This window comes from Plasmodium vivax, chromosome 9 (genome assembly GCF_000002415.2).
Source record: "Plasmodium vivax chromosome 9, whole genome shotgun sequence".
NCBI lineage: Eukaryota > Apicomplexa > Aconoidasida > Haemosporida > Plasmodiidae > Plasmodium > Plasmodium vivax.
The window spans coordinates 1,709,106-1,736,904 of NC_009914.1; the positions used below are offsets into that span (position 1 = coordinate 1,709,106).

Below are 27,799 nucleotides of genomic sequence, written 5' to 3' on the forward strand. Positions count from 1 at the left end.
AAGAGGAGCAAAAAATTAAGAGGAGCAAAAAATTAAGAGGAACACAAAATTAAGAGGAACACAAAATTAAGAGCAAAAAATTAAGAACAAAAAATTAAGAACACCAAATGGTAAACATGGCACAACACACCAGGGTAAAGGTTGCCAACTGGTGAATTTGACACCCCCCCCCTCAGAACAAGGGGATGATCCCCGCGGCGGAGGCGCTTGCAAACGTCCTCTCAAGGGTGCCACATTTTTTGGTTCGCTTTTGCCTCACCCTAATTTTGATTCCCCTGAACGATGCGCGGAAAAGGGTTCCCTTTTTTTTTGCGTAAAAGGGGAAAAAAAAAAAAAAAAAAAGGGGTAATTCAAATTCGCGGCAGTTCATCCTAATTCGCGGCAGTTCTCCCAATTCGCCCAAAAATATTAACACAAATTACACACGGCCATAAAGAGGTTACCAAAAAAATAAAGGAGTTCTCCCTTTGGGCCATTTCCAGTCAGGTGGAACATGCCAATTGGGGAGTCACTTCTTTACCTGAGTTCCTAACCCCCCCGAGCCACACACGTGTGCGAGAGGTTACCATTTTTGTGTGCGTTCCGTGGTCGGGTCCATACGTGTGTGGCTTAGATGAACGGACACGAGTCGGAAAGTGGGCGGTTCATTTCCCCAGTTGGTTCGATCGTTCTGTTTGTTCTGTTCTGATTTGTTCTACGTTGTTCTGCCTTTTTTTTTTTTTTTTTTTTCTACTTCATTTGCGCGAGGGAAAAGAAAAAAAAAAAAAAAACGCGCAGACGCATTAATATATGTCATGTTATTCCTTTTTAAGCGAATCCCTGGTGAGGAAAAACGACTTTACGCAAACGACCATGGGGTGTGTTCCCCTTCTCAGCGGAGTAATGTCAAGGTGTAATAATATCATTCACGTGTACGAAGCGAAGTGACGGGGAGCCCTCCGAGGAGGTCCCATGCTGCGTGGGAAAACGTAAAAAGAGCCGCTATTGTTCACTTCCCAAAGGTAGTAGCGGGGGGTTAAGCATCTGCTGGGGAGTAAACGACCAGGCGCAAATTCGCCGTTAACTGGGACTTTAATGGAGAACTACGGGATTGACTCAACTCCCATTCACCTCGCCTTTGGTGCTCACACCCGGGGGAGTAACTACACAGTTGAGTGCACAGCGGCGTAACTGCGTAGTTGAGTGCGCGGGGGCGTAATTTTATTGGCCTCCAATTTTGTGAGGAAGAAAAAAAAAAAAAATTCCAAAGTGCTAAATGCGATGCTTATACACATTTTGCATCTACGCGGGGGAGGAACGAAATCCACTTGGTAAGCAGACGGTCGGGCGAAGGGGACAACTGGGTTGTGAAGTACGCTGCCCTCAATAACGGCTTCGATGCTTTCTCAGGTGAGTGTCACCCCTGAGCTGCGTCCATTTGGAGATATTTACTTCCCTTTCATGTGCGAACATTCATCTGAGTTGTATGAACCGGATGCAGTGATGCTAAATGGGAAGACTGCCGAGGGGGGGGTGATGAAGCACACACATAAGCATGCCCATATAAGTGCGCTTCTGTATAACCCGTTTGAGGATGCCGCGATAGAAATGGATCACCTGAGAGGGGAGTCAGCCAATCTAACCATGCCCATGGCACAAGGACGGAATTTCTCAAATGGAAAACGTTTCATATATGAGTTCCCTTTCGCGTGCATACAGGTTCGGGCTGCGAAGAAGAGAGTGGGGGCGGGAGGAGGCCCTTCGTGCTGCGAAAGCTTATGCGCGCACTTGGGCGGGGTTGAACGATTTCGCAGCACGGCAAAGCTGTAACAGTTTGGAAATTTTTAACCGTTTGGAAAGTGCGTACCAGTTGAACGGTTTGAACGGTTTGTAAAATTTGAAACATTTGGAACGAATTGTCACCACTCGTTTGGCCCCTCGCTAGGATTTTTTTTTTTTTTTCTTTCCTTTCACTTCCCTGCGAGTGCCTTTGCGTAAGCGCAATCTCCGCGTTTGCTTCGCGATTTTTCGCTTTTCCCTTTTTGATTTTCTTTACCTTAAGCCAGTAACATAGCGAAAGCGGAAGGAAGGAGCTGCGAAGGAGCGCAGGCGCAGATACGTACATATACATATATATACATACGTACATACATACATATATACATACATATGTGAAACCCCCCGGTAAAATGAAGCTGTTCTTCTTCTCCTTCGCGCTGGTTTACCTCCTGCTGGTGAACAACGTGAACTGCCTGTTCAAAAATCTGATCAGCGGGTTTTACTGCAATGAGGAGAACTGCTACGGGATTTTGGGTAAGGCCAGCGGGGAAACAGAAAAAGAGGAGGGATAAGAAGCATAAAAGGAGAGCGTTAGAGGAGCGCAAATGGCGACCGAACGTTGTCCGCTTCTCTCATATGGAGGCATCAAAATTTTCCACTTCTATCTCCCCCCCCTGCAGGTGTAAGCGAAACGGCCAGCGTGAGCGAAATCAGGTCGGCCTACCACAGGCACCTGACGAATTTGAAAAATAACTACGACTCGGAAAAGAAAAAAAAAATTGTGAAAGCATACACCGTCTTGGCTAACAAACGAACGAGGAAATATTATGATTACTATTTGAAGAACCCAAACAGCATCCTCAACGTGATTTACTTCCTTTTCTATTGTGTATTTAAGCTCATAAAGGTGATAATCGCGTTGGTAATTATTGGCTTCCTCCTATGTGGCTTCCAATACGTTAATAATAAATACCAAATGAAGAGGAGGGTCCAGAAGTTGTCGAAAAATAAAGCCTTTAAGAAGGAGGTGCAAAACAGGATAGGGTTACAGCACCCAGATTTCCGCACCTACGAGATGGCCATGAAGAGGAAGGTAGAAGAAGACATCGAGGTGGAAGTGGCACACGAGATGGGACTGATAAGCAACAAAAGGGATGAACAGTTTGCCTTTTCAGATTTAATAATTGTTAAGCTGTTGATTCTTCCCAAACAGATTATCTGCTACGTCCTATGGAATGTCAAGTGGTTGATAAAGTACCACATTTTGAATGACGAGTATGATGAGAGTGATAAGTTATACATCACGAGGAAGTGCCTCAACATTCCGGCCCATAGGTGGGATGCCCTCTCGGAGGAGGATAAGAAAATGCTTTTGAAGAAGCAGCTGTGGGTGAAGGAGATTCAAGAGGAGTTTTTCGAAGAGCAGCGCGAGAAGGAGCGACTCAGCAAGATCTCCAGCGCCAAGTATAAGAAGCAGGTGCGGATGAAGAAGAAGGGCAGCAGCTTTAACTACAACGATTAGGGTTGAGCGGCCAGCGCGTTTGTGCGTACGCGTTTGTGTGGAACGCGTTTGTGTGTAACGCGTTTGTGTGTAACGCGTTTGTGTGTAACGTGTTTATGTGTAACGCGTTTGTGTGTCCAGTTCGATGGGGCGGTTCGTCTTAACCTTTTCTTTGTTAGGGGGGGGCCCCAGGTCATCCGTTTACTCGCTCCATTTTTTGCTTTATTTTTTATCTCCATTTTTAGCTTCTTTTTTATCTCCTTTTTTTTCGCTCCTTTTTTTCGCTCCTTTCTTTCGCTTCCTTTCTTTCGCCCCTTTTTTGATCGGCGCCCACTCAAGTGAGTACCATGGCGTAACGCAACTGCACGCAGCCTCGAACGCGCCATTATTCGTTCCATTCTGGAGAAGCATATCTCCCCGAAAAAAGAAGAAAAGGGAGCTCGCCCCGCTCAGGGGTGCGTCCCACTCGGTAGACAGCCGCGCGGATGCAGAGGTGATATATATGCCGTTACACTTCCGATTCCCACCACCGGTTGAGGGATGCTCACGGGAGGGGGGGTAGTTGGGCAACTGCAACGCTGCCTTACGGTCTACCCAATCTGGCACCTTACAACAGAGGGTGACATTTTCAAAAGGGTAATTACAAATGATCGCAGGGGAAAAAAAAAAGGGGGGAGTTGTTATTAAAAACGCAAACATATGGGGAAAAAAAAAAAAAAAAAAAAGCACTTTCAGCCGAATTTAACGTGGGGGGAAACAAATAGAAGGGCACATTTTTGGCGTGGGAAATCAAACAGTGGCTGGAAAAAAAAGGGGTGAAACGAGGGAGGGCCCCCCAAATTATGCACTCCTCCAGGGTTGGCACGTCCACCGCGGCAAGTTCCACCGCTGCCGCCTCCACCGCGGCAAGTTCCACCGCTGCCGCCTCCACCGCTGCCGCTTCTCCACTGCCGCTTCTCCACTGCCGCTTCTCCGCTAGGCCTTGGTCTGGTCCTCCAAGACCTCCTTGACGCTGACGACCTTGTCCTTGAGGATGAGGAGGGCCTTCCTGAAGATGTCGGCCGAGGAGAAGCAGCCCGTGGACTCGATGGTGAAAATAAAATGATTCTTAACCTTCTCAAAGGAAATCTTTTTGGGGTACTTCTCTATGCACACTCTGCAGGAGGAGCAATTCAAGGGGTTCTTGGCAACCAAGGTGTCACTGTCCTCAACATCAAAGACATTTTTCGGGCATATATTTACCAAGTCTTTTTTTTCCTCCTGGGTGAACTTTTCACATGTATTAAAAGAAAACGCAGGGTACATTTTATAAACGGCAGTGCAAACAGGAGACCACTTGGCATGAGTCTTTCCAATCCCTTTCTCCAAAAAGCAAATCAATTCTATCTCCTGCCCATTACTTAATTTGGTAATCAGTATATTATCATCTACAACTCTGGGGGGGTTCTTTTGAAAGCGTGCCTTCTGGTGTTCATTAATGGGGCACCATTTTAGGTCCCTGGAGTAGATGCTCTGACACGTCTCACTACTTCCAGCCTTCTTCGTAAACTTCACATGAAGCTTAAAACAAAAACAATTTAAGTGATTATATTTTTCGTATTCCTCTTTGAAGTTTATCAAATCAGCGTCAAACTTAAATGGGATTAACCCCAAACGATGGCACAAAATTTCGTCTGCAATTATTCCTGTGTTTTGAAATATGTTAACTTTTTCAATCGCGATGGTGGGTACCTCTGCCAGCATTATTCTCCTTAGGGCATTTGCAATTGATACGTTTAAATTTTTTACTTCCAAAATTAGCAAGTTCTCTTCATTTTTGTGCATCTTCATTTCGAGGTTCTTTTCAAATTCGTTTATATCAAACAGGTGCTCATTTTCGGAGAGGAAATACGATCCGTAGAAATTGGTCGTCGTCGCGTTTCGGGGCCCCTCTTCCTTCAGCTTCACGAAGTTGTCTCTGAACTTCACGCCCTTCATCTTGGTTGCGAGCAGTGCGAATGTTAGCGGGGGGAAGGTGGGCGGTGCGAATGTTAGCGGTGGGAAGGTTAGCAGTCGGAATGTTAGCGGTGGGAGGCTCTCCGAAACTGAGCAGTTGTGCCTCTCTTTGTTGCGCCCTTGGGTGATTCCTCTCTTCGATGAGGCACTTCAGCGGGGTCTCCCTGGTATCTGCGCGTTTTCTTTTGTCCGTTTTGTGTCAATTTTACGGCGTTTCCGTTGCAACTGTGTATTGATTACGCGGCTACTCTCCTCGATGTGCCTTCCTATACGCCCCTCCTTAAAATGTCCCGTTCAGGCGTCTCAAAAGTTCGCACAATGCAGAAGCAGATGTAAATGACTGCACGTCTGTACCAGTAGGTACTCACTCGTGGGGTAGAGCGTGCTCAGTTTTTGCGGCTCTGGGAGTGCCCGCGCCTGGTGTCCATTTTTGAGCGCCTCTCAGCGGGGGGCCATCCGCGCAGAGATATGCTGCGATGGGGGGGAAACGAGCAGGACGGGAGAAAAAGAGCGGCACGCAGGGGTTCGGCACAGAGAGATGCAATATAAAATGATGCGAAATGGTTTTTCCCGCGATGCAGTACAAAATGGGGCGAAATGGTTTTTCCCGCGATGCAGTACAAAATGGGGCGAAATGGTTTTTCCCGCGATGCAGTACAAAATGGGGCGAAATGGTTTTTCCCGCGATGCAATACAAAGTGATGCGAAATGGTTTGTCCCCTTGGGCGAGATTTTTCTTCCTTCAAAAGGTCTCTATGCAAACGTTGGACGTACGAATCTCGCGCTTATACGTTTATGTACAGGCAGCGCAGCTAAATCATGGCGAAGCGATTAACATGCTGGGGGGAAAAAAAAACAAAAAAACGCTCCTCGTCCTTTTCCTTTCGCGTATGCAGTGCGCCAACGCAAGGAACTCTTTTTTCCTATGTAACATTTTATGCGAACAAGACGGTTTTTTCTTTCTTTAAAATGAGAGCAGTTATTTTTTTTAAAAAAAAGGAATTCCAGAACGGTCGCCGCGGTTGGTTGGCTGCTTTTGCATTATTCGGCTATTTGCGGAAAAAAAAAGGAAAAAAAAAGGGGCGAGAGGAAAAAGAACTGACGAAAAATGAGGGAAAAAATCGTCGCAGCAAATAACCTTCACCATGCATTGAGGCAGTAGGCGTAGGCGGCAAATACGTACATGCGCGCGTATATGCCACCATACGGACTACATATATGCAACCCGCGTTGCGATCCCGCAAGGTTCGCTTCCGAGGGAGGGGATAAGCTAGTAGTCACCATTATTGCCCCCCAATACGACGCCTTTTTTTTTAACGGCACTCTGCTCAGATGGTAATAATGGTATATAAAATAACATTCTGATGAAGCAAAAAAGCGTTTTTTTTTTTTTTTCTTCCAGTTGTTTTTTCGCTGTTTCCCCCCCCAACTCCTTTTTTTTTTTTCTACCTTTGGAAAGGTAGCCCCCCGCCGGGTTAATTTTTTTTTTTTTTCCTGCTTCGCCCATTTGTATATAATACCGCATATATGATATTATATGTACAATTGCGTTTTCTCCTTTTGCCAACTTGTTATAGGGTGCCTCTTACCATTGCGTATGTAATGGCCCTCAGTGCTATGCAATTTTCACCCGCAGCAATTTTTTCTGCCATTCTGCATTAATGGAATATCCGCCCATGCCGACGTTCTGTGAAGAAGGCATTTTATCTTCATGTATACATGGCTGCCACAGGGGTAGCTACATATATACACGTTATGTGCAAGTAACACGTACATGTGCTTGCGTAAATAGGATGAGCATTTATTTATATTTACTCCTTTAGCTGCCCATCATTTTTGCGAATTTGCCGTTCGTCATTTTTCCCCTTTTGAGTGGAGGCATCCAAATAATTGTAACTTCACTTTTGCGCGCTTGTGCGCCTGGCAGCGTAAAATTCACCTGACTGTTTTATGACAAAAAAAAAAAAAAAAAAATATAACCATTTTGAGTATTTTTTTCTTTTAATTTGATTTAATGAAATGTAAAGAGAAAGGAATAAAAGCAGATAGAACTCGTTTAATTTAATTAGATTTAATTTCCACCCAAAAGGAAAAAACAATTTTTCTCCCCTTGGGAAAAAAACGCATACGATTTTGTACGGGTAAATACACAAGAGGAGCAGCTCCTGTTGTATCGCCGCATAGAAAAAAATATAAAAAAAAGAAGGAGCAACTTTTTCGTTAGTCAAAGTACGTAATAAGGAAGACTCGTAATTTCCAACGCATACGGCTGCCCCGCCTACACGACCAGTTGTCGCTCGTTCATCAGCTCATCTGCGAGTTACCGCGGGCGCACATGCAACAGTGTAAATCGTTAGCTTTTTACACTGTCAGAGCAGAAAAAGGAGGGGAAGCAACTCACCGTAGTTGAGAATTCCATCGGGAAATTGTTTTATGTAACCGTTTAGAAGATGCCAAAGAATAAAGGTTAAGTCGTTACATTTTGTGGAGCGCAGCCCCTTTGGGGGCAACGCCTTGTGTGCACTGGTGTGACGTATAATTGCTCCCACGTTACACACTGGGCGCACTTTGTAGAATGTACCCCCATTTTGAGCGCATCATATTTGCCAGTTGTATGCAGCCCGGGCAGGCATGCTTTTTTAAAAAGGCAACACGTGCGTTTGTACAAATTTGTTTATTTTATTTTATTATTTTTTTTTTTTTTGATTGAAAAATTATGAACAGGTAAGGGAGGAAAAAACAGAAGGAGAGGAAAAAATGACAACGAAGGGGAGAAGCGGGAGCTGCTGTACAAGGAGGAAGACCAAGGTTACAATTGCATGCCGGAGAGAGCGAGGGGTCTTTCTGTAATGACATGAGTGCACGTCGTTACTATCACGTGTGCATGTCTGCGTGTACATGTTCGCCCGTGCGTCGAAGGGAAGTCGCGCCGGAGAGGACCCCATCCACTGTTGACTTCCACACCGGTGAATATGCACTCGGTGGACCTTTTAAGCGAAAAAAAAAGAAAACGTAAAAAAAATTCGGTGCCTTCTTTCCTTTTGTAGAATACGCACAAGTGTTAAGGATGTTGGGGAATGGCCGATTGGAGGCCCACTGCTTTGATGGGGTGAAGCGACTGTGTCATATTAGGTAGGTTATGAAAGGGCATCAAAAGGAAGGAAAAAAAAAAAAAAATAGTACTCATGATTTATGTTCTAACATGCACCGCATAGATACGCGCAGTTTAACGCTACATGGAGGTGAAATTTCCCATTTTTTTTCCTTCGTAGGGGGAAAATGAGAAAGAGGGTTTGGATCAACTCCGGTGACATCATTTTAGTATCCCTGCGGGACTATCAAGACAGCAAGGCGGATGTCATTGCAAAGTAATTGAAAACGCCCAAGAGGGGCTACTCAGTCTCAGCTGACTCCTTTGGGGTTACCCCCTTTTTGCTGCGTTCGTTCACACACATGTGGGGGAAAAAAAATATGAAGTAAAAAAAAAAACGTGTGAACGTATTTTACATGGCTTTCCCATTTTTCCTCCCTTATGTAGATACACACCTGACGAGGCAAGGAGCCTGAAAACGCACGGAGAATTGCCCGAAACGGCCAAAATTAACGAAACGGACATTTTCGATGACGACGGACAGAACGGAGTCGAATTTTTGGACGATGAATCTGACGAGGAGGCCCAGGAGGAAATGAACAACGCGAGGAAATTGGAAATAGAAGACGTAAGTGGAGGAGTCGGCAGGGGAGGAGTTGGCAGGAGAGGAGTTGGCATGGGAGGAGTCGGCAGCGAATGGGAAAAAAGCGCACTCCTCTCCTCACCCCCGATGCTGAACGTGTGCACATGTGCACGCGTACGTACGTATGTGTACTCCTTTGTGTGGTACACCGTTTGCACTTCATTTGGATGTTTTTCCCCCCTTTTTGCAGATATAACGACAAGGAGGGAACCAGAAGATGCCCATAATTTGTATTCACATGTGCGTCGCGGAAGAATCGAATTAATTATTTTCCGTTTTGTTTGACAGCGCTCCTTGTTGTTGTGTGCGTGTGTGTTGTCCTCGTGCCAGTGTTGCCCTTTTTTAAAAAATATATCTTTATCAATTTATTTATTTTTTGTAACTTTTTTTTTTTTTTTTTTTCTTCTTCCTCCATAATGTACATGTTTAAACCAAACTCGTATGTCACGCGTGTTAGCGAAAAAAAAATATAAAATAAAATAAAATGAAGTTAAAAAGATGAAGTCAAAATGGCAGGCATAACAGTAACCCCGCAAAAGGCTACGTAACGCGGGGATGGCCCGTTCTCGGGAGCCTTGCGCACATTTTGGAGCCACCCCTTCGTGGTATGTACACATGTGTGCATGTTAAAATGACAAATGGGTAAACGCTAAAGTTGTGGCGCTTGGAAAGAGCAGGACCGGGAAGGGGAGTTGGGGAGGTCCAACTCTGCACAAGGAAGGAAAGTTACTCCGTTGGGTATCTTCCCATTTCTGATGCCGCTTAACATTGTGTATATCTCCGTAAGAAGGGGAAAAAAAGTCATATGAACGAACGGCATATTCTTCTCAGTTTTTCCCCCCATTTTTATGCTTTCCCCTCGCCATTGCCCCCATTAGTGTCCTCCCCTCTTCCCTCCTGGTTGACATTTGAGATGGTGAGGATGACTTCGTTCTGGCTGTACTCTACGTTGTTGTACGAAACGAACACGTGGAGGGTTAAGAAGCCTGAAGGGGTGTGTGGGGAGAAAAGCATTTTTGACATTGGAAAATGGCGCAGATGAGCATAAAAATGGCTGTAAAAATGGTCGCAAAAATGGGGAAATAAATCTGTGAAGGGCGGTGTGCCAAGTGGGCGGACTACTCTCCAGCGGTTCTGACAATCCCCTAATTGGGTTGCCCCCTCTTTTGTGCTATACCTAGCTGAGCCCTTTGGAAGACCCCGGTAGGGATTGGAGGGACGGCGAAAAAGAAGTTGCCCTCTTCGCAGTCGTAGTAAGCCTTCGTGCGTATGATGGGCAGACGGGGGTTACTCAGAGTGACAAAAATGTGTTCGAAGCTGCTGGAGAGGTGGAGCATGTTCATGCGAATAGGCCTATTATCGTGTATGTGAACAAAATTGGGGGTGATATTGAGGATGTCCGGTTTTATAATTGTGAGGGGAAGGGAGCTGGCGTAGAAGCTGTGGCCCAGTGAGTAGTGCACATTACATTTGGTGAAGCGGTGAGTGATAATCGCGTCTTCGCCGGGGGGGGCGTCCATACAGCTGTTGAGGATGGCGCTCTCTCCACGTGTGTTGGAATTCCCCCCATCGGAGGTGGCACTATTGACTTCCGCTCCGTCGTGTTTCCCGGTTGCTGCGCCTCCCCCACCGTCTGGAATGTCCCCCTCGAGGATGGAGGGCACCTTTGTGTAAATGTAATTGCCACCTCGCCTGAGCCTCCCTTTGCTAAATTTAAAAACCTCATTTTTGTGCTCATCGGTGAAGTGGAAAAGAACGTAGACGTTGTCGGACTCGACTTGGATGGGTGCCTTTTCAATTTTAATTTTTAATTTTATATTCCTCATGAGAGAGCAGTTGTCCGGGGAGAGGCGCAGCACCTGTCCGCTGTAAGTGCTCAGCACGACGCTGCATTGATTGTGCTGAAGGTAGAAATGCTCGTTGTGTAAGCTGAGGAATAGTTTTCTTTCCATCTGGCTTTTGTAAAATTGGCAGGATGTCCAATATTTTTTTTTTTTTCTTTTCCCCCATAGTGTGTGTGCAGGTATGGCAAACGGGTGGGTACTTCCAGATGGGGTTCTTTCAGAAAGGGTCATGCCATCCTTATCTTCACTTCGGTCCTGGCCGCCTACCCCCTCCTCGTCGCTTCCATTGTCGTAGCTCAGGTAGAGATGCAGCCTCGCGGGGTCTTCCTTATGTTGGCAATCCGGGGAGTCGCCACCCAGTGGGGAGCGACTAAGCGGATTGGCCTTATCCCCATGGTTAAGCCCATCTGTATGGTTATGCTCATCTGTATGGTTATTCTCATCTGTATGGTTATGCTCATCTGTATGGTTATTCTCATCTGTATGGTTAAGCCCATCCGTGTGGACAAGCCCAACCCTGCAGTTGAGGGAATCCTTAAGGGGGAAGTTCAGGTGGAGAAAAATGGCCCTGTCGGAAGAGGGGTGAATAATTTGGGGAGAAATCTTCTCTATTTTTAAATTTTCCACAAGGATGATGTTAAAAAAATTACAAAAAATGTCATCGATTTTTTTTTTTTTATTTATCCTGAGAAGGGTGTGTATCTTTTCCGTTTGGCTAGCAAGTGAGGGGTTGGTCTTCCCCACGACGTAGCAGTTTTGGTTCTTCAAAAGGAGGCAGGAGAAGGAAAATCCGCAACATAATTTTGCGACTTTAAATTTGTTTTTGTCTCTCCATTTGGTCGCTTTCTTATACCCTTGGTTGTCCCTATTGATAAGTTCTATACATTTTGTAAATTTGTCCGTTTGGGGGTACTCCTGTGGGGGATGTTTTTTGGGGCCTGTCTGAGAGGGTTCATCACCCTTGGAGCTCCACACGGGGTTACTACTTCCACTTTGGTTAGAGAGGTGGTGAGCAAATGGGATTTCCCTCTTGTAACCATTGGTGACCGTTTTGTTAACCCTTTTAAGCTTCTTCTTTTTTACCATAAAATTGTGCCACTTTTTCGGGTTGAATATAAGTGTGGGCCCTTTTACGAAGGGGTCCTCCAGAAATAGCTGGCCGTGCAGGTTATTCCCCCAGCCATACACCTCATTCTGGTAAGTGCAAATTAAGTTGTGTGAATATCCAGCGGCAATGAATTTCACCTTTTTGTTTGCATCTTCATCCAGTGTGATCAATTGCGGGGAGGAATAAAAAACAATTTTTTTTTTTTTTTCTTCCTTTTTTGCACCTACTTGGTAACAGTCATTGCTGCCCATCGCATAGCAGTTTTTATTTTGGGCCAAAAAGAGCGCGTGACTCTGTCCGCATGATACACTAGCAATTTTTATTTTATCCAAAGGAGCTACATATTTAACAAATTTCGTTTGGTAGTTGTAAATCATTTTGTCTTTCGAGTGCAGATCGGTGTGCCATGTGAAAAGTTTATTTTCCTCGTCCACTCCGTAGAATTGAAGTTCCCCCAGGAAGATTGCCTTCGTGTTGGCCGGCAGCCACTTTGCGTAGTTTTGTGAAGTCTGCAAAGTCTGCGCGTTTTGCCCATTTTGCGCCTTCCCCTTGAGGGGGGCCATGGCGGTCTGCCCCCCTGCCGGGGAACGCTCACCCTGTAGGGGGCAGTACCATGTAGCCACCCTCCCACGATGCACCATCGTGGATTTTATCTCCCTCCTCTGGAGGACACTCCCCCGCCTGTTGTTGTGACAGAAGTGGTCGCCATGTTGCGGGGGTCCTTCAGGGGGAGTCCCCCCCTTCCTCAGGGCATACAAAACAAAATCGCTAGTTAAAAATTCACAATCGTTTATGTCACTGTAGGATATGTTTAAGAAGCTCTTTCCACTGGAAGATGCTCTCGAAAGTGGTGAGCTGTCCAACTGAATAATCGCATTGCTTGTGCTCCCTTCTTTCCCCTTTAAGAAAATGTTTATGCTGTGGCCACATGTGAATACCCCCCTGATGATGACATTCTCCAGCTCCTTTATGAGTTCCAGTTGGCCATCTCGGTGCAGATACACGTTGCTTATCGTGAACGCTTCTCCCTTTGGGTTGGTCATTTTGTCACGAATGTGATGAAGGGGGGTGGGAAGCAGAGGGTGTGCGCTTGCGCTGGTGAGAAGTAGATGGTATGCGCTTGTGCAGATGGGGATTCCCCATCAGGTGCTCCACATTTGGGTTGAGATCCACACCACAACGCTGGCCAGTCCCTCCTCTCCCACACATAGCCGCGCAAAAAGGGAAAGCTCTCCTTATCATCCTACTTGTGGGAAGAAGTGCAAAGTGAAATGCCTTCCTTTCTGAGAAAAAGAAAAAAAAAAAAAAAAGACCGGCGCGAGGACTACGCAGTGGTGCACCAAGGGAAAAAAAAAAAAAAAATTAACTAGGAAAAGCATAATAACATTGGCAAATATGCATCATCATCCCCCACACATGACAATTATTTTTTTTTTTTTTTTGGCAAACTTCCCTTCCAGTGTGATGCTTGTGGACAGAAAAAATGGGAGTCCCCCCAAAAGCGCCTAAACGTGGCGAGTTCGAAATTTTTTAGTTATGCGCACGCGGCGGCTAGTTCCAAAAGGGGGAGCCCTTCCGTTTAGCCTCTTCATTTGGCCTCTTCATTTGGCCCCTTCATTTTTGAGCATTCGGGAGAGCTCATGGAAACGTTTAAAGGCAGTGCAGCAGGGCTGGCTAGCTAGATGAAGGGTGAACGTGTAGAAGTTGAGCGTGCAAAAAAAAGGGGAGAAAAAAAGGGGGAAAAAAGGGGAGATATTCAAAATGGTGGAAAACAAAAGAGATGCTAAGAAAAGCGCGAAATGGTCTCCTTTTTTTTTTTTTTTTTTTTTTTGTCAAATTCGCCATCGTGGTGATGGCCCCTATATCAGGCTACTTCTTATAGGGGGTAGGAATCTTTCTTTAGTGCATCTTGGGAGGCCCTTTCTGTGATTAACTCAAATTGTCTGTGCCATCTCGGTAGTGATTTTCGCTTCGATCGCCGTTTTCACCGCTTCCACTGTTGCCACTACTAAACTCGCTCCCGAAGTCGCTGTCGGGGTCCCGGTTAGACAGATTCTCGAGCATGACGGTGGCGATGCTGGCCCTCTTGACATTATCCTTTGTCGTTTTGGTAATTTTTAAAAAGTTATTCTTCAAATTGTTACTATGACTGCTATTATTTTTTTTGTTTTTTTTTTCATTTTTCCTTTCCCTAATTCGCTCCTTATGTTGCAGGATGTAAGTGTTTCTGTTTTTTTTTTCCACTCGTCCGTTGGTCCTTGTTTGTAGAATTTCGTTTACGTCGAGGGAGCTGTGCGAGGAGTTCTCACTGCTATTGTAGAAGTGCATCGATGGGTTTTCTCTGTTCCCTTTCTTCCCATGGTGGTCTCTACTCCCCATGTGGTTGCTTCTTCTGAGGTTGTCACTCCCCCGCTCGGTTTGGTCATCTTCATCATCCTGGTAAGGATCATCCTCTCTATCTTCCTCCTCCTCCGTTCCCTCTGATGTGCATTCAAATTCGGGACCTTCCCCTGGGTCTCTCTCGCCGAGCTCAATACTCACGTTGAATATGCTCTCGTTGAAGGTGTCAAAATCGATGCTGTTTTTCTTAATTTGGGTTTCCTCCTTGGGGGTATTTTGTGGGTCTGGGCAATTTGTGGGGTCATCCTTGGGGAGGGGAGATTCCTTGTCTATGTGTTCTCTTTCGGAGGAGAGACGTCCTTTTATCTGCACCTCACTGGTGGAGCTTCTTTCCCAGTTGTTCGCGCCTCTAAAATGGTGAGACTCTTCCGTTTTGCTTCTTTTATATGGGGGTGACTGGTGCAGGCCCTCACACAGGTGCTCATGGGGCTCACGCACGTTGCGAATTTGACACACGCTGCTCGTTTTACTTCTGGGTAAAGCGCTCATCTTCGGTTCGCTCATGTTTGGTTCGCTCAGGGGGGGAAGGTTGTTTTCATTTTGATGGCCATTTGGGGGGTGGGGAGCGTAGAGGTGGACGGAGAATGCAGTGAGTGGAGTAGGAAGAGGTGGGCCAAAAAAGGGCCAATCTTTTTCGCAAAAAAAATGAGTGAGAAATTTCCCACCTTTTGTCCTCCCCTATTTGTCTTTAACGCATCGAACGTTTGCTCTTCTGTTCACTCGTTAGACGAGTTAAAAAAAAAAGGAAAACGTCAATTAATCCGTTCGAATGTTATGTTATGGTTAAGCGGCTTGGCCTCATTGTTATGTCCATTGTGGCACTTTTTTTTTTTTTTTTTTTTTCCCCCTTATGTTGCACATAAAAAGCGGCGCACACGTGCTACAAAGAGTAAAGACTTTCTGATTGACCCTTTGGGGAGGATCTACCAGGGAAAATATCTCAAACTTGTGAGTATCACGTCCATTTGGGGAAGGTTGGAAAAATGGGGAGAGAGCTCTATCCCACTGTGAGTCCTTTCCCAAGTGAAGCAGTAGGTAGAGGAACTTTCCCAAAAAAAAAGATGCCCCTGGCGTAATACAATAATTCTTCCATTCCTCATGAGCAGCTTCTACCCATGAAGGGCCCACGTCCCGATTCGTCCACTTCTCGCGAAGTGACTTTAAACCAAATTTGCGAACTTGTTTGGGGGGAAAAAGTCAAAGGAATGCCTGTTCATGTGCAGGAACAAATAAATCATTTTCTTTTTAATTTTTACCAAGGGCGCAAATTTTTTACATGCATCGAGTTGGAGAATTTAAATAACTTGTTAACATTACTCATAAGGAATTTTAAGGAGCATACGAATGACAAATTTTGTTCGCAGATTTTGTTGTTCCATTTTAGGAATGCGTCTGCTTCATTCGTGAAGGCTAAGAGAGCCGAGGATGGGCTATACGTGAAGCAGGTCAGGCGGTACTTTCTCTGCCTGCACGAGTTGGTCAGGAATTTGAGGGAGAGGCAGCAGGGGGGTGAGCGGCCAACAGGGGGGCTGCCGAGTGGCAGCTCAGAAGAGGACCCCCATTTGGTGGTGTCCATAGTGAAATACGTGAATTTGTTCCTGGTGTCCGCGCTGAGGTAACTTTAGAGCGATGCAAAAAGGCGAGTCCATTTCTTCTGCGTAGCGACGCGTGGACGTAATTCCCCTGCTTATGCCCTTTTGCTTGACTGCTTTACCCCCGTCTCAGGCTGGTGGAGAGGAACTGCTTGGCACGCTTCTACTGTACGATCATATCTGATGGGAGGGTTGCCGAAATGTTAGCCAATGCATATGGGCAAAATGAGCAAGCCGACGAGGACATCATCCACAGTTTCGTTTTACTAGCGGAGCGAAAAGAATTTGATAAAGACATCATAAAATGCGGAATCATGAAGAAGATTACCACGTCGGAGGCACTACTCCAGAGGGGTGTCTCTTGTAAAAGCAGCTTCCTCATTCAGGTGGTAATAAAAATAGCTATTCGCAATTTGAAACAGATCAGCGTGTATACCTCCAAGAGTGACCTCCAATTTGTTAACTCTTTAGTAGAAATAGTGCACCATAAAATTACAAAAGGAGAGTTCGATCTGTCTTGTGCTGACTTGTTAAGGTTATTTTCGTACATCATAGAGGGGGGAAGGAGTTCCGCTGATTCTCCTACATTTGGTCATCGCACAGGAGATATGTCTGGTACGGATGAAGTTTTATTTTTCCAACATATGCACAAATTAATTGGGCATGTGGATTGTCTTGTTCGGTCGGCTGACCTCTGCAACCGTGTACGGGAGAAAGATGATCCGCTTGGTCACTTTCTCGGCGCCTTTTTCTGTGCCCTGCGAAATGTACTGCAGGTGGTGCTGAACTGCGGCGAGTCGGCAACTTCCGCGGGGTGCAAACGTACAGAGAGTTGCCCCCATTCCTGCTGCTCTTCCAACCCATTGTGGACGTTTCGCCAAGACTCCCAACTGAGGGGGGAAGCACAAAACCTGATTTGTAGCATTTTGGATCTGACCCTCGGCTTTTTAGCCCACTGTGGTTCTCCCCTTCCAGGTAGGCTAAGATGTGTACATTGTGTGTGCATTATGTGCGCATTGTGTGCGCGATTTCTTTTACACTGAGCCCCTCATCCAATATATGCCCATCACCTCCATTACTGTCCTCTTCCACCGACAGATGAAAAAAAAATGCTGCACCTGCTATGCTTCGATATCGTTAACGCGATAAGTAGCTGCCATTGCGCGTCCACCACGGGGAAGAAAAAAATTGCAGAAAAGATGATACCCCTCGTGAGTCGCATCAATAGTAACGAGAAGGATGCAGAAGGGCAGGACAATTATCTGTACCTCAAACATGTGGAGGCTTTATTTTGCCTGTGTTTACATAATGAAGACGTGTGCAGGGAATTCTTTACGGAGGAGTTTGTCAAGCTTGTGGAAGAGCTATACCTTCAAATTGATCAGCGTGAGAAAATTGAAAATGTAAAGAAGAAGGAAGAAGGTGATTTATTGAAGCTATACTATTTTGGCATTCTCTACACGTTCGCGCAAATGAGCGTACATAATGAGAAGAAGAGGGAGAAAAAGAAGAAGATTTTCCTCCCTTTCGTTAATTACGTAATAGTGAACGAGTTGCAAAAAAAAAAATTCCTTCTCGAGAACCACGTCTACTGCTTGCTCTTTTTGCGCTTTTTAAATATGTCTCTGTTGAACAATTTATATGATTTTAAAAAATTCGCCCAAGGAGTTTCCCTGGTGCATTTCCTCAAAGTAGTTAGGGGGGTTGACGCTCGCATTAAAACTGTGGTACGTTTGTTTGCAAGCGGGAGGGGCGCTTCCACGTGTGTGCAGAAGGGGATGCAACTGCATATGTGCATATATAGATATATAGATATATACGGGGGAGTGCATTTCTGTTTCTCCTCGTAGCCACCGCTAACGCGTAACACAAATTCCCCCTCCAATCACTTCAACCCATCTCAGGCATTAAATGTTCTCCTACAGTGGGTGGAAAGAGATCCCTGCTTGAAGTTAATCAAAACGCACTTGAAGACAAATAAACAGATATTCCACATTTTGCTAGAAATTTGGGTACTCGTCCAGGCCGAAATGGCAGGGGAGAAGAAGGATGCGTTGGCAGCGTCTTCAAAATGGGAGGTGAGCATAAGTAGCGCCAAGTTCGAGCATGTGCAGTGTGTACCGTGTCGCTAAACGTATGCGCATATGAGGAACGGGCTTATCCTTGCTAAATGGTCTACACCACGCAGTGTAAAGATAGCGCCCGATCTTACAACCCCGTTACAACAAAAGGGATATTAAAAAAAAAAAAAAAAAAACTCAGCTAGCCATTTTTTAGCTAGCTGCTGACTTTTTTTTTTTTAATTTCCACTTCGTTCAGAACGTTCTGTACACAATACATCACATATTTAAAAGACTAACAAATGGGTTTACCAAATATTTGAGTTACTTTTCGGAACACGAGGACCTCCTTAGCAATTTCAAAAGAGTGATGACTTTCGAAGAGAAATCCGTTTTGGAAATATATTCCCAAATGTGTGCGGATGTTGAAGGTGGGCGCCAAGTGGGAGAAATAGCTTCAGCGCAGTGTACATAGGCATAGGGGGGAAGCCTCCAAATGTGTTTATGCGTTTATGCGTTTATGCATTTATGCGTTTATGTACCCATTTGGGAGACAGGTCAACAACATGGCACGCCTACACCGATGCGAACCACCGTGTAGTCGCTGCTTTGACCTTATTTCCCCCTTTTTTTTTTCTTTTTAGCAAACCGGTTGGAAATTCTCGAGAAGGACAAAAACTACCTTAACGGCAAGGCAAAATCGTGCGCTGAGAAAATAGAACAAATGGAAAAAAGGCTCCAGGTTACGACGGAGGAGAGTTATCGGAAAAATGTCGACGAATTGGAGAATTATTACAACTACGTTCGGGCGGGGGGTGAATTATAACAGTGGAACACAAATGGGTGAGGGAGTAAAAGCGCCCTTTTAGTATGATTCGAGTTTTTGGCAAATATCAAGAGAGCGCTTCGCATATTTTCATCACCTTAACATGATAGAAGAGCTAACCGGGGGGGAAGACGTGAAATATAGGGAACTTCCTCAAAAAGTATTTTTATTTTTAAAATGAAAAATTACTCGAATTTGAGTATGCGTTTGAATTTGAATTTTTTTTTTTCCAATATGAACTTGCACCAATAGGAGTGCTACACAACAAATGAATTAAAATTTTTTTTTTTCTTTCCCCCTTTTAAAACTGGCATATCCGTGCTTTTCTCAGCAGTGGCTCTTACATAGTACGGATGTAAATTAACGCCATTTTGGAAATGCAGAAAATTGGTGCCACGCTTTTGGGTAGTCATGTCACCTTGCCGTTTGACTAAAATCAACCTTTCGCGCGCTCCTACATTTGTAAAAAGGCACAAATGTGTACGTATAACGTATATATATAATCCACGTGTGCGTGCATGTAGGAAGTATGTTGTGGAGCGGGAGGGCGTAATTATTTTAAGGCGCCTGAAAAAGGGCAGTGCCTTCCCACTCGTTCTGCGCTCCTTGAATTTTGCTACATCCGTTTTTCCCCCACGGTTTTTGCGCCCTTTCCCGGGCTGCAACTATTATGTAGGTATATTTATTTTGGCCCTTTTTGCAAACTTTGCTTGTGGTTCCCTCCAGTCCGCCGAAACGTTCTACCCCACTAAGCAACTTGTAACCCACCGCGTTTTCGCTTAATCTGTGAATTTTTAAAATTTCTCTATTTACATTTGTACATTTAAAATTGTTCGCTTAAATTTGTGCGATTAAATTTTTTCATTTAATTTTGTGCGTTTAAATCTGTACTTTTTAACTCTTTACATTTAAATCCTCCTTTTAGAAACGTTCGCGGGGGTATTTTTATTTTAACCCGCTTTTGAAACCGATTTTGGAAGCGCTCTTGGAATTTTGCCTTTTAGCCACTTCTGCAGCCCCCATTGGTAAATTAAATTTGCGAATTAAATTTATAAATTAATGTTGTACATGAATTTTGTAATAAAATTTGTACATAAATTTTGCATATAATTTTGCATATAAATTTGCATATAAATTTGTATATAAATTTGTATATAAATTTTTTATATGAATTTTTTTTTTTTTTTTTTTTTTTTTCGCAACTGTTCTTAAATTTGCGAGCGTATAGGAGAGGTTAAAAAAAAAAAAAAAAAAAAATCAGATCGATTAATACGAAAAAGAAATATCTAAATTGCCGTGGCAGTGAAAAAATGATTACGCCAAATAAAGAAGGATAGTAGAAACTGTTTTTCCTTTTCGACGCGCACGAGGAAGTTTGCCTTTGCCCGGTGAATCAGATATGCATGAATTGCCGTTATATGACGCGCAGCTCTGCCACTGAAAGGAAAGGGTGCCCAACTGCAATTGAGTTCCTACGCGGTGAGTACATTCGCACGTTTGAACGTATTTACGTACATTCGGCGACTGGTCCATCGGCCCACTCGTGCGTCGTACGCTCGTCCATCTGCATACATATCGTTGATGGGCGCCTAGCGTAGATACCCTGAAGCTGCATAACCGGAAGGGCATCGCAAAAGGGCAAGCGCGGCAAACGAGCGTCCAGGCAAACAAGGCAAACCCCGTGAACAAGGCAAACCGACCAACGGGGGGAAAACAAAACTTCAGCTTTCCAGCTTTAAAATGTAGAGATGAGAAACTTCGCTCCAAAAGGTCAAAGGCGAAGAGAGTTTTATTTTTCCCCTTGTTTGTGTCAATCGAGCAGCGTACGTGGATAACGTGAAGGTGTGTGTACGTCGGCGAGCAGAGGCCCCAATCCCCATTTCGCTAAAGCGCGCTCGTCGAGACGAAGCGTGTTTCTGCTCGCAGCTCCGACGGACGGCGTAGCCAGCATGTTACTTAAGACCAGGAGGAGGCGATGTTCACATGGCAGAAGGGAAATATGATCTCGAGCGAGTTGAGAGGAGAAGGTGAGGGTGTGTCGGGTTCTGAAAAGAGGGGTGAAGTGAAACCCGGAGAAGCGCCAAGAGGAGAGGTACATAAGGATGAAGCACAAAGTGGAAATTTTCGATCCGACGGGGCGTCCAGCCTGGATGGCGGAGAGGGAGATTCCCCAATGAGGGATGCGAACTCCATGGAGGGGGTCCAAAAAAGATACGCGAAAAAAAAGAAAAAGAAAAAATCCTTTTTTTTGCCCTTCCTGAGTGAGAAGTCAGCGAGGAAGGACTGGCGCGGAGGAAATGTGATGTCCCTTTTTGCGTTTTCCCTGGTGCTGTACATCGTAAGGAAGGGCATCAGCAACTTGCAGGAGGTGAAGGAGGACGCCTCCGACGGGGGCAGCTATGGCACACACGATTTCGCTAGCAGTGGGCGAAAGGGGGGGTCCGCCGTGAAGCCGTACTTCAGCCGAAACGGAGACAGCGAGAACTTCCCCTTCGAGGACGACGAGTTTATTTACATCCCCAACAGGAAGAGCGACAACACGATTCGTCTGAAGAATGTCGCGGGGACGGAAATAATAGACAATAATTTTCTAAGCGTTTACTCGGAGAATATGAAATATTTGAGGCAGACGAGTTTGAATTACTCCCTTCACCAAAGAGCGCTCTCCACAGAATGTTACGTCTATTTTAGGAGCTTCCTGAAGCAAGCCATCTCCCCACACAGTTTAACGAAGGCTATTAAAATTGATAAGGAGTACATTTACCCCTGGGATGTGATTACCCAAGATGATGTAGAAAAAATTATTGAAAATGCAAAATTTTACGCCTTTTTATTTACTTGGTTTAAGAACCATCGAATGGCACAGAAGGTAGATAAGGTGACTTTGAAAAAGGAAATGCCTGTTTTGTCTCCTCGATTTGTACAAAGGCCAGATATATACACGCACTTTTTTAAAAAGAATAATGTGAAGGACCCGAATTTTTATGGTATTCACTACACATGGTTGGGTCATGCCACCGGCTTGGTTGTAGTGGATGGGTTCAAAATATTGGTAGATCCCGTTTTTAAAATTGATTTGATGAGTTTGAAGGGATTAACTAGATCGTTAATAAATTGGATTAATGTAAAAATTATGGGAGGGTTAGGAGAAAGGATCACCAAGTCGCCTTGTAATATAAGGAATCTGCCGGACGACCTACACGCAGTGTTCGTTTCGCATAATCATCATGATCACATTATGGAGGAAGACGTTCGGGTATTATGTAAGTTGAAAAAATTCCAGCACGTCTTGTGGTATGTGCCAGAAGGTACAGCTAGCTTTTTTATAAGAGAAGGTTGTAAGGCAGCCAAAATTTTTGAGCTCTCCTGGGGTGATGAAAGGTGGGTCTCCTGCTGGATTTCGCATAAACAGTTCCAGTGTAAGGATGGCATATGGAATAGTAAAAATGGGGAGAAGCAAGTGTTTAAATATAAAATTATATACGCTCCCACGCTGCACTGGTCAGGTCGGAAGGACAATCTTAGTGATATTAACCACACCCTGTGGGGGTCCTTAATATTGAAGGGTCCAAAGCATCGGTTTTATTTCTCAGGAGACACAGCGTACTTGAAAGAAAATTTCGAAGAGTTTAAAAAAATCGGACGGCTGCATGGCCCCTTCCACTTAGCCGCAATTGCTATTGGAGCGTACGAACCGAATAACTCTCTCAAATATCATCATGTGCATCCTTGGGAGTCTGTGAAGATATGGAGGGATATAAAGGCAGAAACGGCCATTGGAGTCCACTGGGGGACGTTCCGTCTATCAGCTGAGGAGTTTATGCAACCGAGGGATGAGTTAGAAGCAGCTTTGTTGGGGGTGAGTCTGCACACGTTACGTAATTCGATCCTTCCTTTTGAGAAACGAAAAATGGAGATCCTCAAAAAATATGCCATTAAGAATGACAATGAGGAGGAAAACGAAACGGATGACTTGGAAGACCTCAAGGAGTATTTTTACCCCGCCACTGAGGAAAACGCACATGAATACACAGACAGTTTCCATTCCCTTTTCGCAAAAAATTTGAATCTCTTCTATAGTGATATTGATAAGAATTATGTGAAGCATATGTACCAACAGAAGAGGCTATACGCATCTACCTACAACAGGTATAAGAGAGCTCTGTTTTTACGCAACTCGAAGAAGCTTCCAAAAAGCTGGAAGAAGTTGCTCCTAAATTTGTCTATACGCTTTCAAACCATCCCCATTGGGGGATCCATGGAGGTCATTTCGAAGGGGGACAACACCATATCGATGACGAGGTCCACCGAATATAATTCCATGCAGTACGAGCACTACACCTTTCCCAAGTGGTACAAGGATAGGGAGAGGGAGGGGGAGACCCCCAGCCAGAACTCCCTCTCGCTGGAGGATTTGATGGACTTCCACATAGTCAGTTAGGGTTAGGGGTGGTCATTAGGGTGGTCAGTTAGGGTGGTTAGTTAGGGGTAGCCATGAGTGATAGTCTTCAAAGCTTTGTGCAATACGGTCGCCATACCGCGCGCAATTCTGTTCAGAAGCGCCAACTGGCTTATAATGGGTACCGCTTAAGCACCCCCGTGAGACGCCCCCATTTTGCCCTCCCCCCTGCTGCTCCCGTTCCGCTTCGCAACCAGTTGTTGCTTCTTCTTTTGCGAGAAGAGACTTTTGGTCCACTCCGCGGTGTGTTCCCTTTTGTTATTCCTTCCGTTTGCCGTTCCGTCGCGCTGCGCATCTCTGCGTTTTGGCGCCCCTCCGCTGTGACTCATTTTTTTTTTTTCGTTTTGCGGCCGTGATTCGCAGCGCCGTTTTGCTACGCTTCGATTTTGCCACGTTGCGGTTTGCCGCTTCGCCACGTTGCGCCCTTTTGCCCATTTTGAATTTCCTTTTTTGTTTGCAACATGTCAACTTGGTGGTCGCCTCGCGGCGGCCCTCCTCAATCCCCCAGTGTGTGTGTCCATTTCGCGAAAACGACTCGCCTTCGCATGCGCGGTTTTTAAAAAAGGCGGTGCGCAGAGGGGAGCATTCCGACTGTTCCTTCGCACCCGGTGCGTCACTACGCCATTACGCCATTACGCCATTTTTGTTTTATGGAAGGAGGGGTTTATCGCTAAGTGAAGCGATGCATGCGCGGTACGTGCAGAGGTGCATTTGGACGAGTGGACGTGTGCCCATATGTTGGAAGGTGTGCCCACATGTAGAGTCGCTCCCGCACGCTAGCCAGGAAAGCGAGGCTGGCGGTCCCCCCCCCCATCGTAGAGGAAGTGGAAGTGGTGGGGAATTCCCTTTATGACGTCCGAGGCGAGGAGCCCCCGGTGGCACTTTTTAAATTCCTCTCTGCACAAATATTTTAGGAAGAAGCTGCCGCAAAAGGCGGAGAGCGCGTCCAGGCATTCGTTCTGTCCGTCGGTGGAGTCCACGTGGAGGGCCTCCTTCAGCGTTGGGGAAAACTTGCCCTTCTTCTTCCCCGCCCAGGCGCGGAAAACGGCCAGCAGTCCGGTCTGCAGGTGGTGCGGAGGTGAGTGTGCATATGGGCACGTTTATACATTTGCACGCTTATACATTTGCAAGGTTATACATTTGCAAGGTTATACATTTGCAATCGCATACACTCGCGTGCATGTCCGCTCGTGCCAACCGCAAGGCAGCCGCGTCGCGCTCACCAGCACGTCGCCCAGCCCCGCCGGCCTCTTCAAACAGGGGTCCTCAACGGAGGAGACGAAAAAAAAATCCCTGGAAATAAACACGTCGTGGAGACCCTTAATCAGTATCTTTGGACCATCAAGGATGCCCATCAACTTATGACCGTGATGAACAACTCTGTCCGTGGTCAGATGCTCAAGCGTCAAATTTGGGTCATCCTCCGAGAGGAGAAAAATCATTTTCCTAAACTCATTTTTATTTGGCGTAAAAAGGCAGTGCTCATAATTTTGTATTAAGCAAAGTACCTCTTTATTGGTTAAGGCAAATTCAATCATATCTGCGTCGAGAATTAGGAAGACGTTTTTTTTTACCATTTTTTTAATTATACAGATGAGGCAATCTTTGGTCACCTCATCGATGGAGCCAAGACCTGGCCCAAGAACACAACAGTCAATTCGATTGGACAAATAGTCTACGCATTTTTGTAATTCGTCCCCGGGGATTTTGCTTATTTTTGACTTTTGGCTGTACAGATATGGGTAGACAATTAGCTCTGGGCTGTAGCACTTGAGGGGGATCCCATTTTCCGGGGCTGTTATGACGAAGGATAAATCAGCTCCGAGTTTTAAGGCGCTCATGGCTGATAGGAAGGGGGCACCACTGTACACTTCGCTACCACCCACGACGCATATTTTTCCTCCGCATCCTTTGTAGTCCTTGGGGGAGAGCTCCGGCACGACGTGCTGTTGGAGGCGGTACAGCGTTTCGTCTTCAAGGGGGGGAAAAGAAAATGCAAAAATGGGAAGTGCGCGTAAAGTAGTGGGTTAGGAATAAGCGGTCAGGAGATCAGATGGGGGGCATCGACCAGATGAGGCGTGTGGGAGGGGCAGTTTGAGCGGCGGCTTCGTTTCGCTCGCTTGGCATATTTGGGCAGGCCTTCCCAGCCGTGGTCAGCGAAAGAAGTGAAATCAATTTTGATCAGCGTTGATCCGCTTTGATCAGCCGCCCCCACTGTGGGCTCCCCTCTGCGCTGTTACTTGGCAGCTTCCTATTCAAGTGGACCCCCGCCAGCTGCGAATCGGCACTGGTGGAATACTCCTCCATGGTTTAGGGCCCTATTTGGAGAGGACGTAATGATGAGGGGGTGGAGGAAAAAGACTAAGTCGAGGGAGGGAAACTCCTTTTTCTTTCACGTAACATGAGGGTGCCTCCTTAACCACAAACAGTTGAGCGAATTGGCAAGTTGCATCCTTTCGTGTCGTTCAAAAGGGGAAGGAAAAAGTCATAAATTTTTGGTAACTGCGCAGGTTCGCAGTGAACAGATGGGAGGAGACACACATACGTTGGTATTTACATACGATCCGATTGTGCTTTACGTGGAGCCTCTACGTGGCCTGCGTTTCGGACATGCGCAAATGTGTCGAGTCACATTTTTTGTTTTTTCTGCAGGGGGTTTGCACGATTGTATGGTTGCCCCTTTGCATGTTTACACGTTTGTATGATTTTTTTTTCATTTTTTTTTTTTTTTTTTTTTTGCGCCGGATGGTCTGCCCCAAGGGGGAATAAACACTTCACGTTACCGTTGGCCCACATAGGGGGAGCGAACTTTTCTGATTCTTTTTTGTGACCAGATTGAATTTGTGGAGCGCCATTTAGGGGGTACCTTTCCTCAAAAAAAAAAACGCATCATGTTGAATAAGGCGTTGCTTGTCCCCCTTTATATGTACCTCCAAGTTGTTCCTTTTTTTTTCCTCTCCACTGGTGGGTTGTTACTATACCGTAGAGGGGTGAACTCGTCAGTGGGGTTTTTTTTTTTTTTTTTTTTTTTTCCTCGCCCCTTCAAGCCCCGCTTCATCCCCGTTGGCGCTTTATTTTATTTTTTTATTTTTTTGGAGTTCAATTTTTCTTCCCCGGGGTGAAGCAGCAAAAAAGAAGAAAAAAAAAATAATAAAAATACGGCTCGGCAATTTATCAAGTGTATCTCGCATAACAATTGCACAAAAAGAGGAAAAAAAAAAAAAAACATATATATATATATGTTGACCGAACAAACGGATTGCAAAAAAAGCGAGTCACGAAACAAACAAAAGAATAATTTTGGTATACCGAACTATTTGTATCGTATCATCACCCTTTTGTAGCAATTACAAAATTTAAAAAAAAAAAGATTTCCCATTTGGAGCATTCACACTTGTATGCTTTTTACTTCCACCTAGTTTGGCCATTTATCCTCCCCCCCCCTCATTTCCTCACCCTTTTCGTTTATTAAAATGTTTAATGACCAGAAAGTTTTAGTTGACATTTACATCCCCAGGAAATGCTCGGCTACATCGAGACTCATCCCCGCCAAGGAGCACGGAGCGGTTCAAATTAACGTCGGCATGGTAAGCAGCTCACATGGAGCGGTTAAAAAAGAAAAAAGAGGGAACGCGAAGGGAGTATTTTAACCGTGGAGAGAGTGAACCCCCGCGTATAGAAACGCCTGCGTGTGCTGTTGGGCCCCACCAAATGGGACGTGCGCTCGTAGGCGAACTTCTGCCGGGGAGCGGTTAACAAGTTTCGCGTAACATAACAAAGGAGGGAGAAGGAAGAGGCGAAAAAAAAGCGAAAAAGGAGTGAAAAAAAAAAAAAAAAATGAGCTGCACGGAACTCCATAGCACCATTATTCATTGTGGAAAGCTCCTTGAGTGGCGCGGGCTGCCAACCAAATCATTCTTCGCAAATTTTTGTATGCCCCCACACGTATACTCCAATTGGTGAACACATTGCATGTTTATTTTTTTGCACCCCAACCCGCAGGTTAACAAGAATGGAGTGTACACGGGCGAAATGGAGACCTTTGCCATTGCCGGCCACGTCAGACAGAAGGGAGAATCGGACGCCTGCCTGAACCGTCTCCTCCACGAGAAGACGATGTTGTCCTTCTCGAATTAGAGAGGCGCGCATAGGTGAAGAAGTAAAGAAGCGAGGATGTGGAGATGTGAAGATGTGAAGACGTGTGGACGTTTCGCGGATGAAGCGCATGGCCACCTGCCAGGCCATTTTTCCCACTTCGCCGGTACCCCTATTGCGTTATTTTAACCTTTGCTTTTTTTTATTGCATGTTTTTTTGCTTATTTTTTTGCATATTTTTTCGCAATTTTTCCCCTTTTGGGGTTTGCGATCCATTTACTGTGTTTTCCCGCCCAACGAAACGCCCCTCCTGCGCGTGCGTCTGACTTGGCGGCGCGAATCGAAAGACAAACAGAGGAACTCCGAGAAGAGAGAAACTAAACGCGTGGAAAAAAAATGTGCAACGGAAGCTCCATCGCAAAGGTGC

The 27,799-nt window shown here is 45.4% G+C and overlaps 9 protein-coding genes across 9 annotated transcripts; 5 read left to right on the top strand and 4 right to left on the bottom strand.

Moving 5' to 3' along the window:
• Positions 1–1,866: 1,866 nt before the first annotated feature.
• PVX_092765 (hypothetical protein, conserved) lies at positions 1,867–3,762 on the top strand. The gene is made up of 2 exons (XM_001615495.1): positions 1,867–2,292; positions 2,439–3,762. The coding sequence occupies exons 1-2, from the start codon at positions 2,169–2,171 to the stop codon at positions 3,278–3,280; spliced, it is 966 nt and encodes a 321-aa protein (XP_001615545.1). The 5' UTR covers positions 1,867–2,168; the 3' UTR covers positions 3,281–3,762.
• A 472-nt stretch (positions 3,763–4,234) lies between these two features.
• On the bottom strand, positions 4,235–5,236 carry PVX_092770 (DNA-directed RNA polymerase I, putative; the record flags this gene model as incomplete). Its single annotated transcript, XM_001615496.1, has 1 exon — positions 4,235–5,236. One exon carries the CDS (start codon positions 5,234–5,236, stop codon positions 4,235–4,237), a length of 1,002 nt encoding a protein of 333 aa, XP_001615546.1.
• Positions 5,237–6,747: 1,511 nt separating this feature from the next.
• PVX_092775 (translation initiation factor eIF-1A, putative) lies at positions 6,748–9,426 on the top strand. Its single transcript, XM_001615497.1, has 6 exons — positions 6,748–7,720; positions 7,979–8,062; positions 8,302–8,386; positions 8,527–8,622; positions 8,793–8,973; positions 9,179–9,426. Exons 1-6 carry the CDS (start codon positions 7,705–7,707, stop codon positions 9,182–9,184), a joined length of 468 nt encoding a protein of 155 aa, XP_001615547.1. The 5' UTR covers positions 6,748–7,704; the 3' UTR covers positions 9,185–9,426.
• Positions 9,427–9,834: 408 nt separating this feature from the next.
• PVX_092780 (hypothetical protein, conserved) lies at positions 9,835–12,983 on the bottom strand (the record flags this gene model as incomplete). The annotated part of the gene is made up of 2 exons (XM_001615498.1): positions 9,835–9,974; positions 10,166–12,983. The coding sequence occupies 2 exons, from the start codon at positions 12,981–12,983 to the stop codon at positions 9,835–9,837; spliced, it is 2,958 nt and encodes a 985-aa protein (XP_001615548.1).
• Positions 12,984–13,869: 886 nt separating this feature from the next.
• On the bottom strand, positions 13,870–15,058 carry PVX_092785 (hypothetical protein, conserved; the record flags this gene model as incomplete). The annotated part of the gene is made up of 1 exon (XM_001615499.1): positions 13,870–15,058. Exon 1 carries the CDS (start codon positions 14,842–14,844, stop codon positions 13,870–13,872), a length of 975 nt encoding a protein of 324 aa, XP_001615549.1. The 5' UTR covers positions 14,845–15,058.
• Positions 15,059–15,545: 487 nt separating this feature from the next.
• On the top strand, positions 15,546–18,818 carry PVX_092790 (hypothetical protein, conserved; the record flags this gene model as incomplete). Its single annotated transcript, XM_001615500.1, has 6 exons — positions 15,546–15,955; positions 16,066–16,547; positions 17,031–17,626; positions 17,837–18,010; positions 18,252–18,423; positions 18,637–18,818. The coding sequence occupies 6 exons, from the start codon at positions 15,546–15,548 to the stop codon at positions 18,816–18,818; spliced, it is 2,016 nt and encodes a 671-aa protein (XP_001615550.1).
• A 1,268-nt stretch (positions 18,819–20,086) lies between these two features.
• Positions 20,087–23,259, top strand: PVX_092795 (hypothetical protein, conserved; the record flags this gene model as incomplete). The annotated part of the gene is made up of 1 exon (XM_001615501.1): positions 20,087–23,259. Exon 1 carries the CDS (start codon positions 20,794–20,796, stop codon positions 23,257–23,259), a length of 2,466 nt encoding a protein of 821 aa, XP_001615551.1. The 5' UTR covers positions 20,087–20,793.
• Positions 23,260–23,289: 30 nt separating this feature from the next.
• On the bottom strand, positions 23,290–25,925 carry PVX_092800 (hypothetical protein, conserved). The gene is made up of 3 exons (XM_001615502.1): positions 25,518–25,925; positions 24,501–25,249; positions 23,290–24,338 (listed from the first exon to the last, which is right to left on the bottom strand). Exons 1-3 carry the CDS (start codon positions 25,582–25,584, stop codon positions 24,054–24,056), a joined length of 1,101 nt encoding a protein of 366 aa, XP_001615552.1. The 5' UTR covers positions 25,585–25,925; the 3' UTR covers positions 23,290–24,053.
• Positions 25,926–26,392: 467 nt separating this feature from the next.
• Positions 26,393–27,777, top strand: PVX_092805 (40S ribosomal protein S21, putative). Its single transcript, XM_001615503.1, has 2 exons — positions 26,393–26,864; positions 27,280–27,777. Exons 1-2 carry the CDS (start codon positions 26,751–26,753, stop codon positions 27,412–27,414), a joined length of 249 nt encoding a protein of 82 aa, XP_001615553.1. The 5' UTR covers positions 26,393–26,750; the 3' UTR covers positions 27,415–27,777.
• The last annotated feature ends 22 nt before the right edge of the window (positions 27,778–27,799 follow it).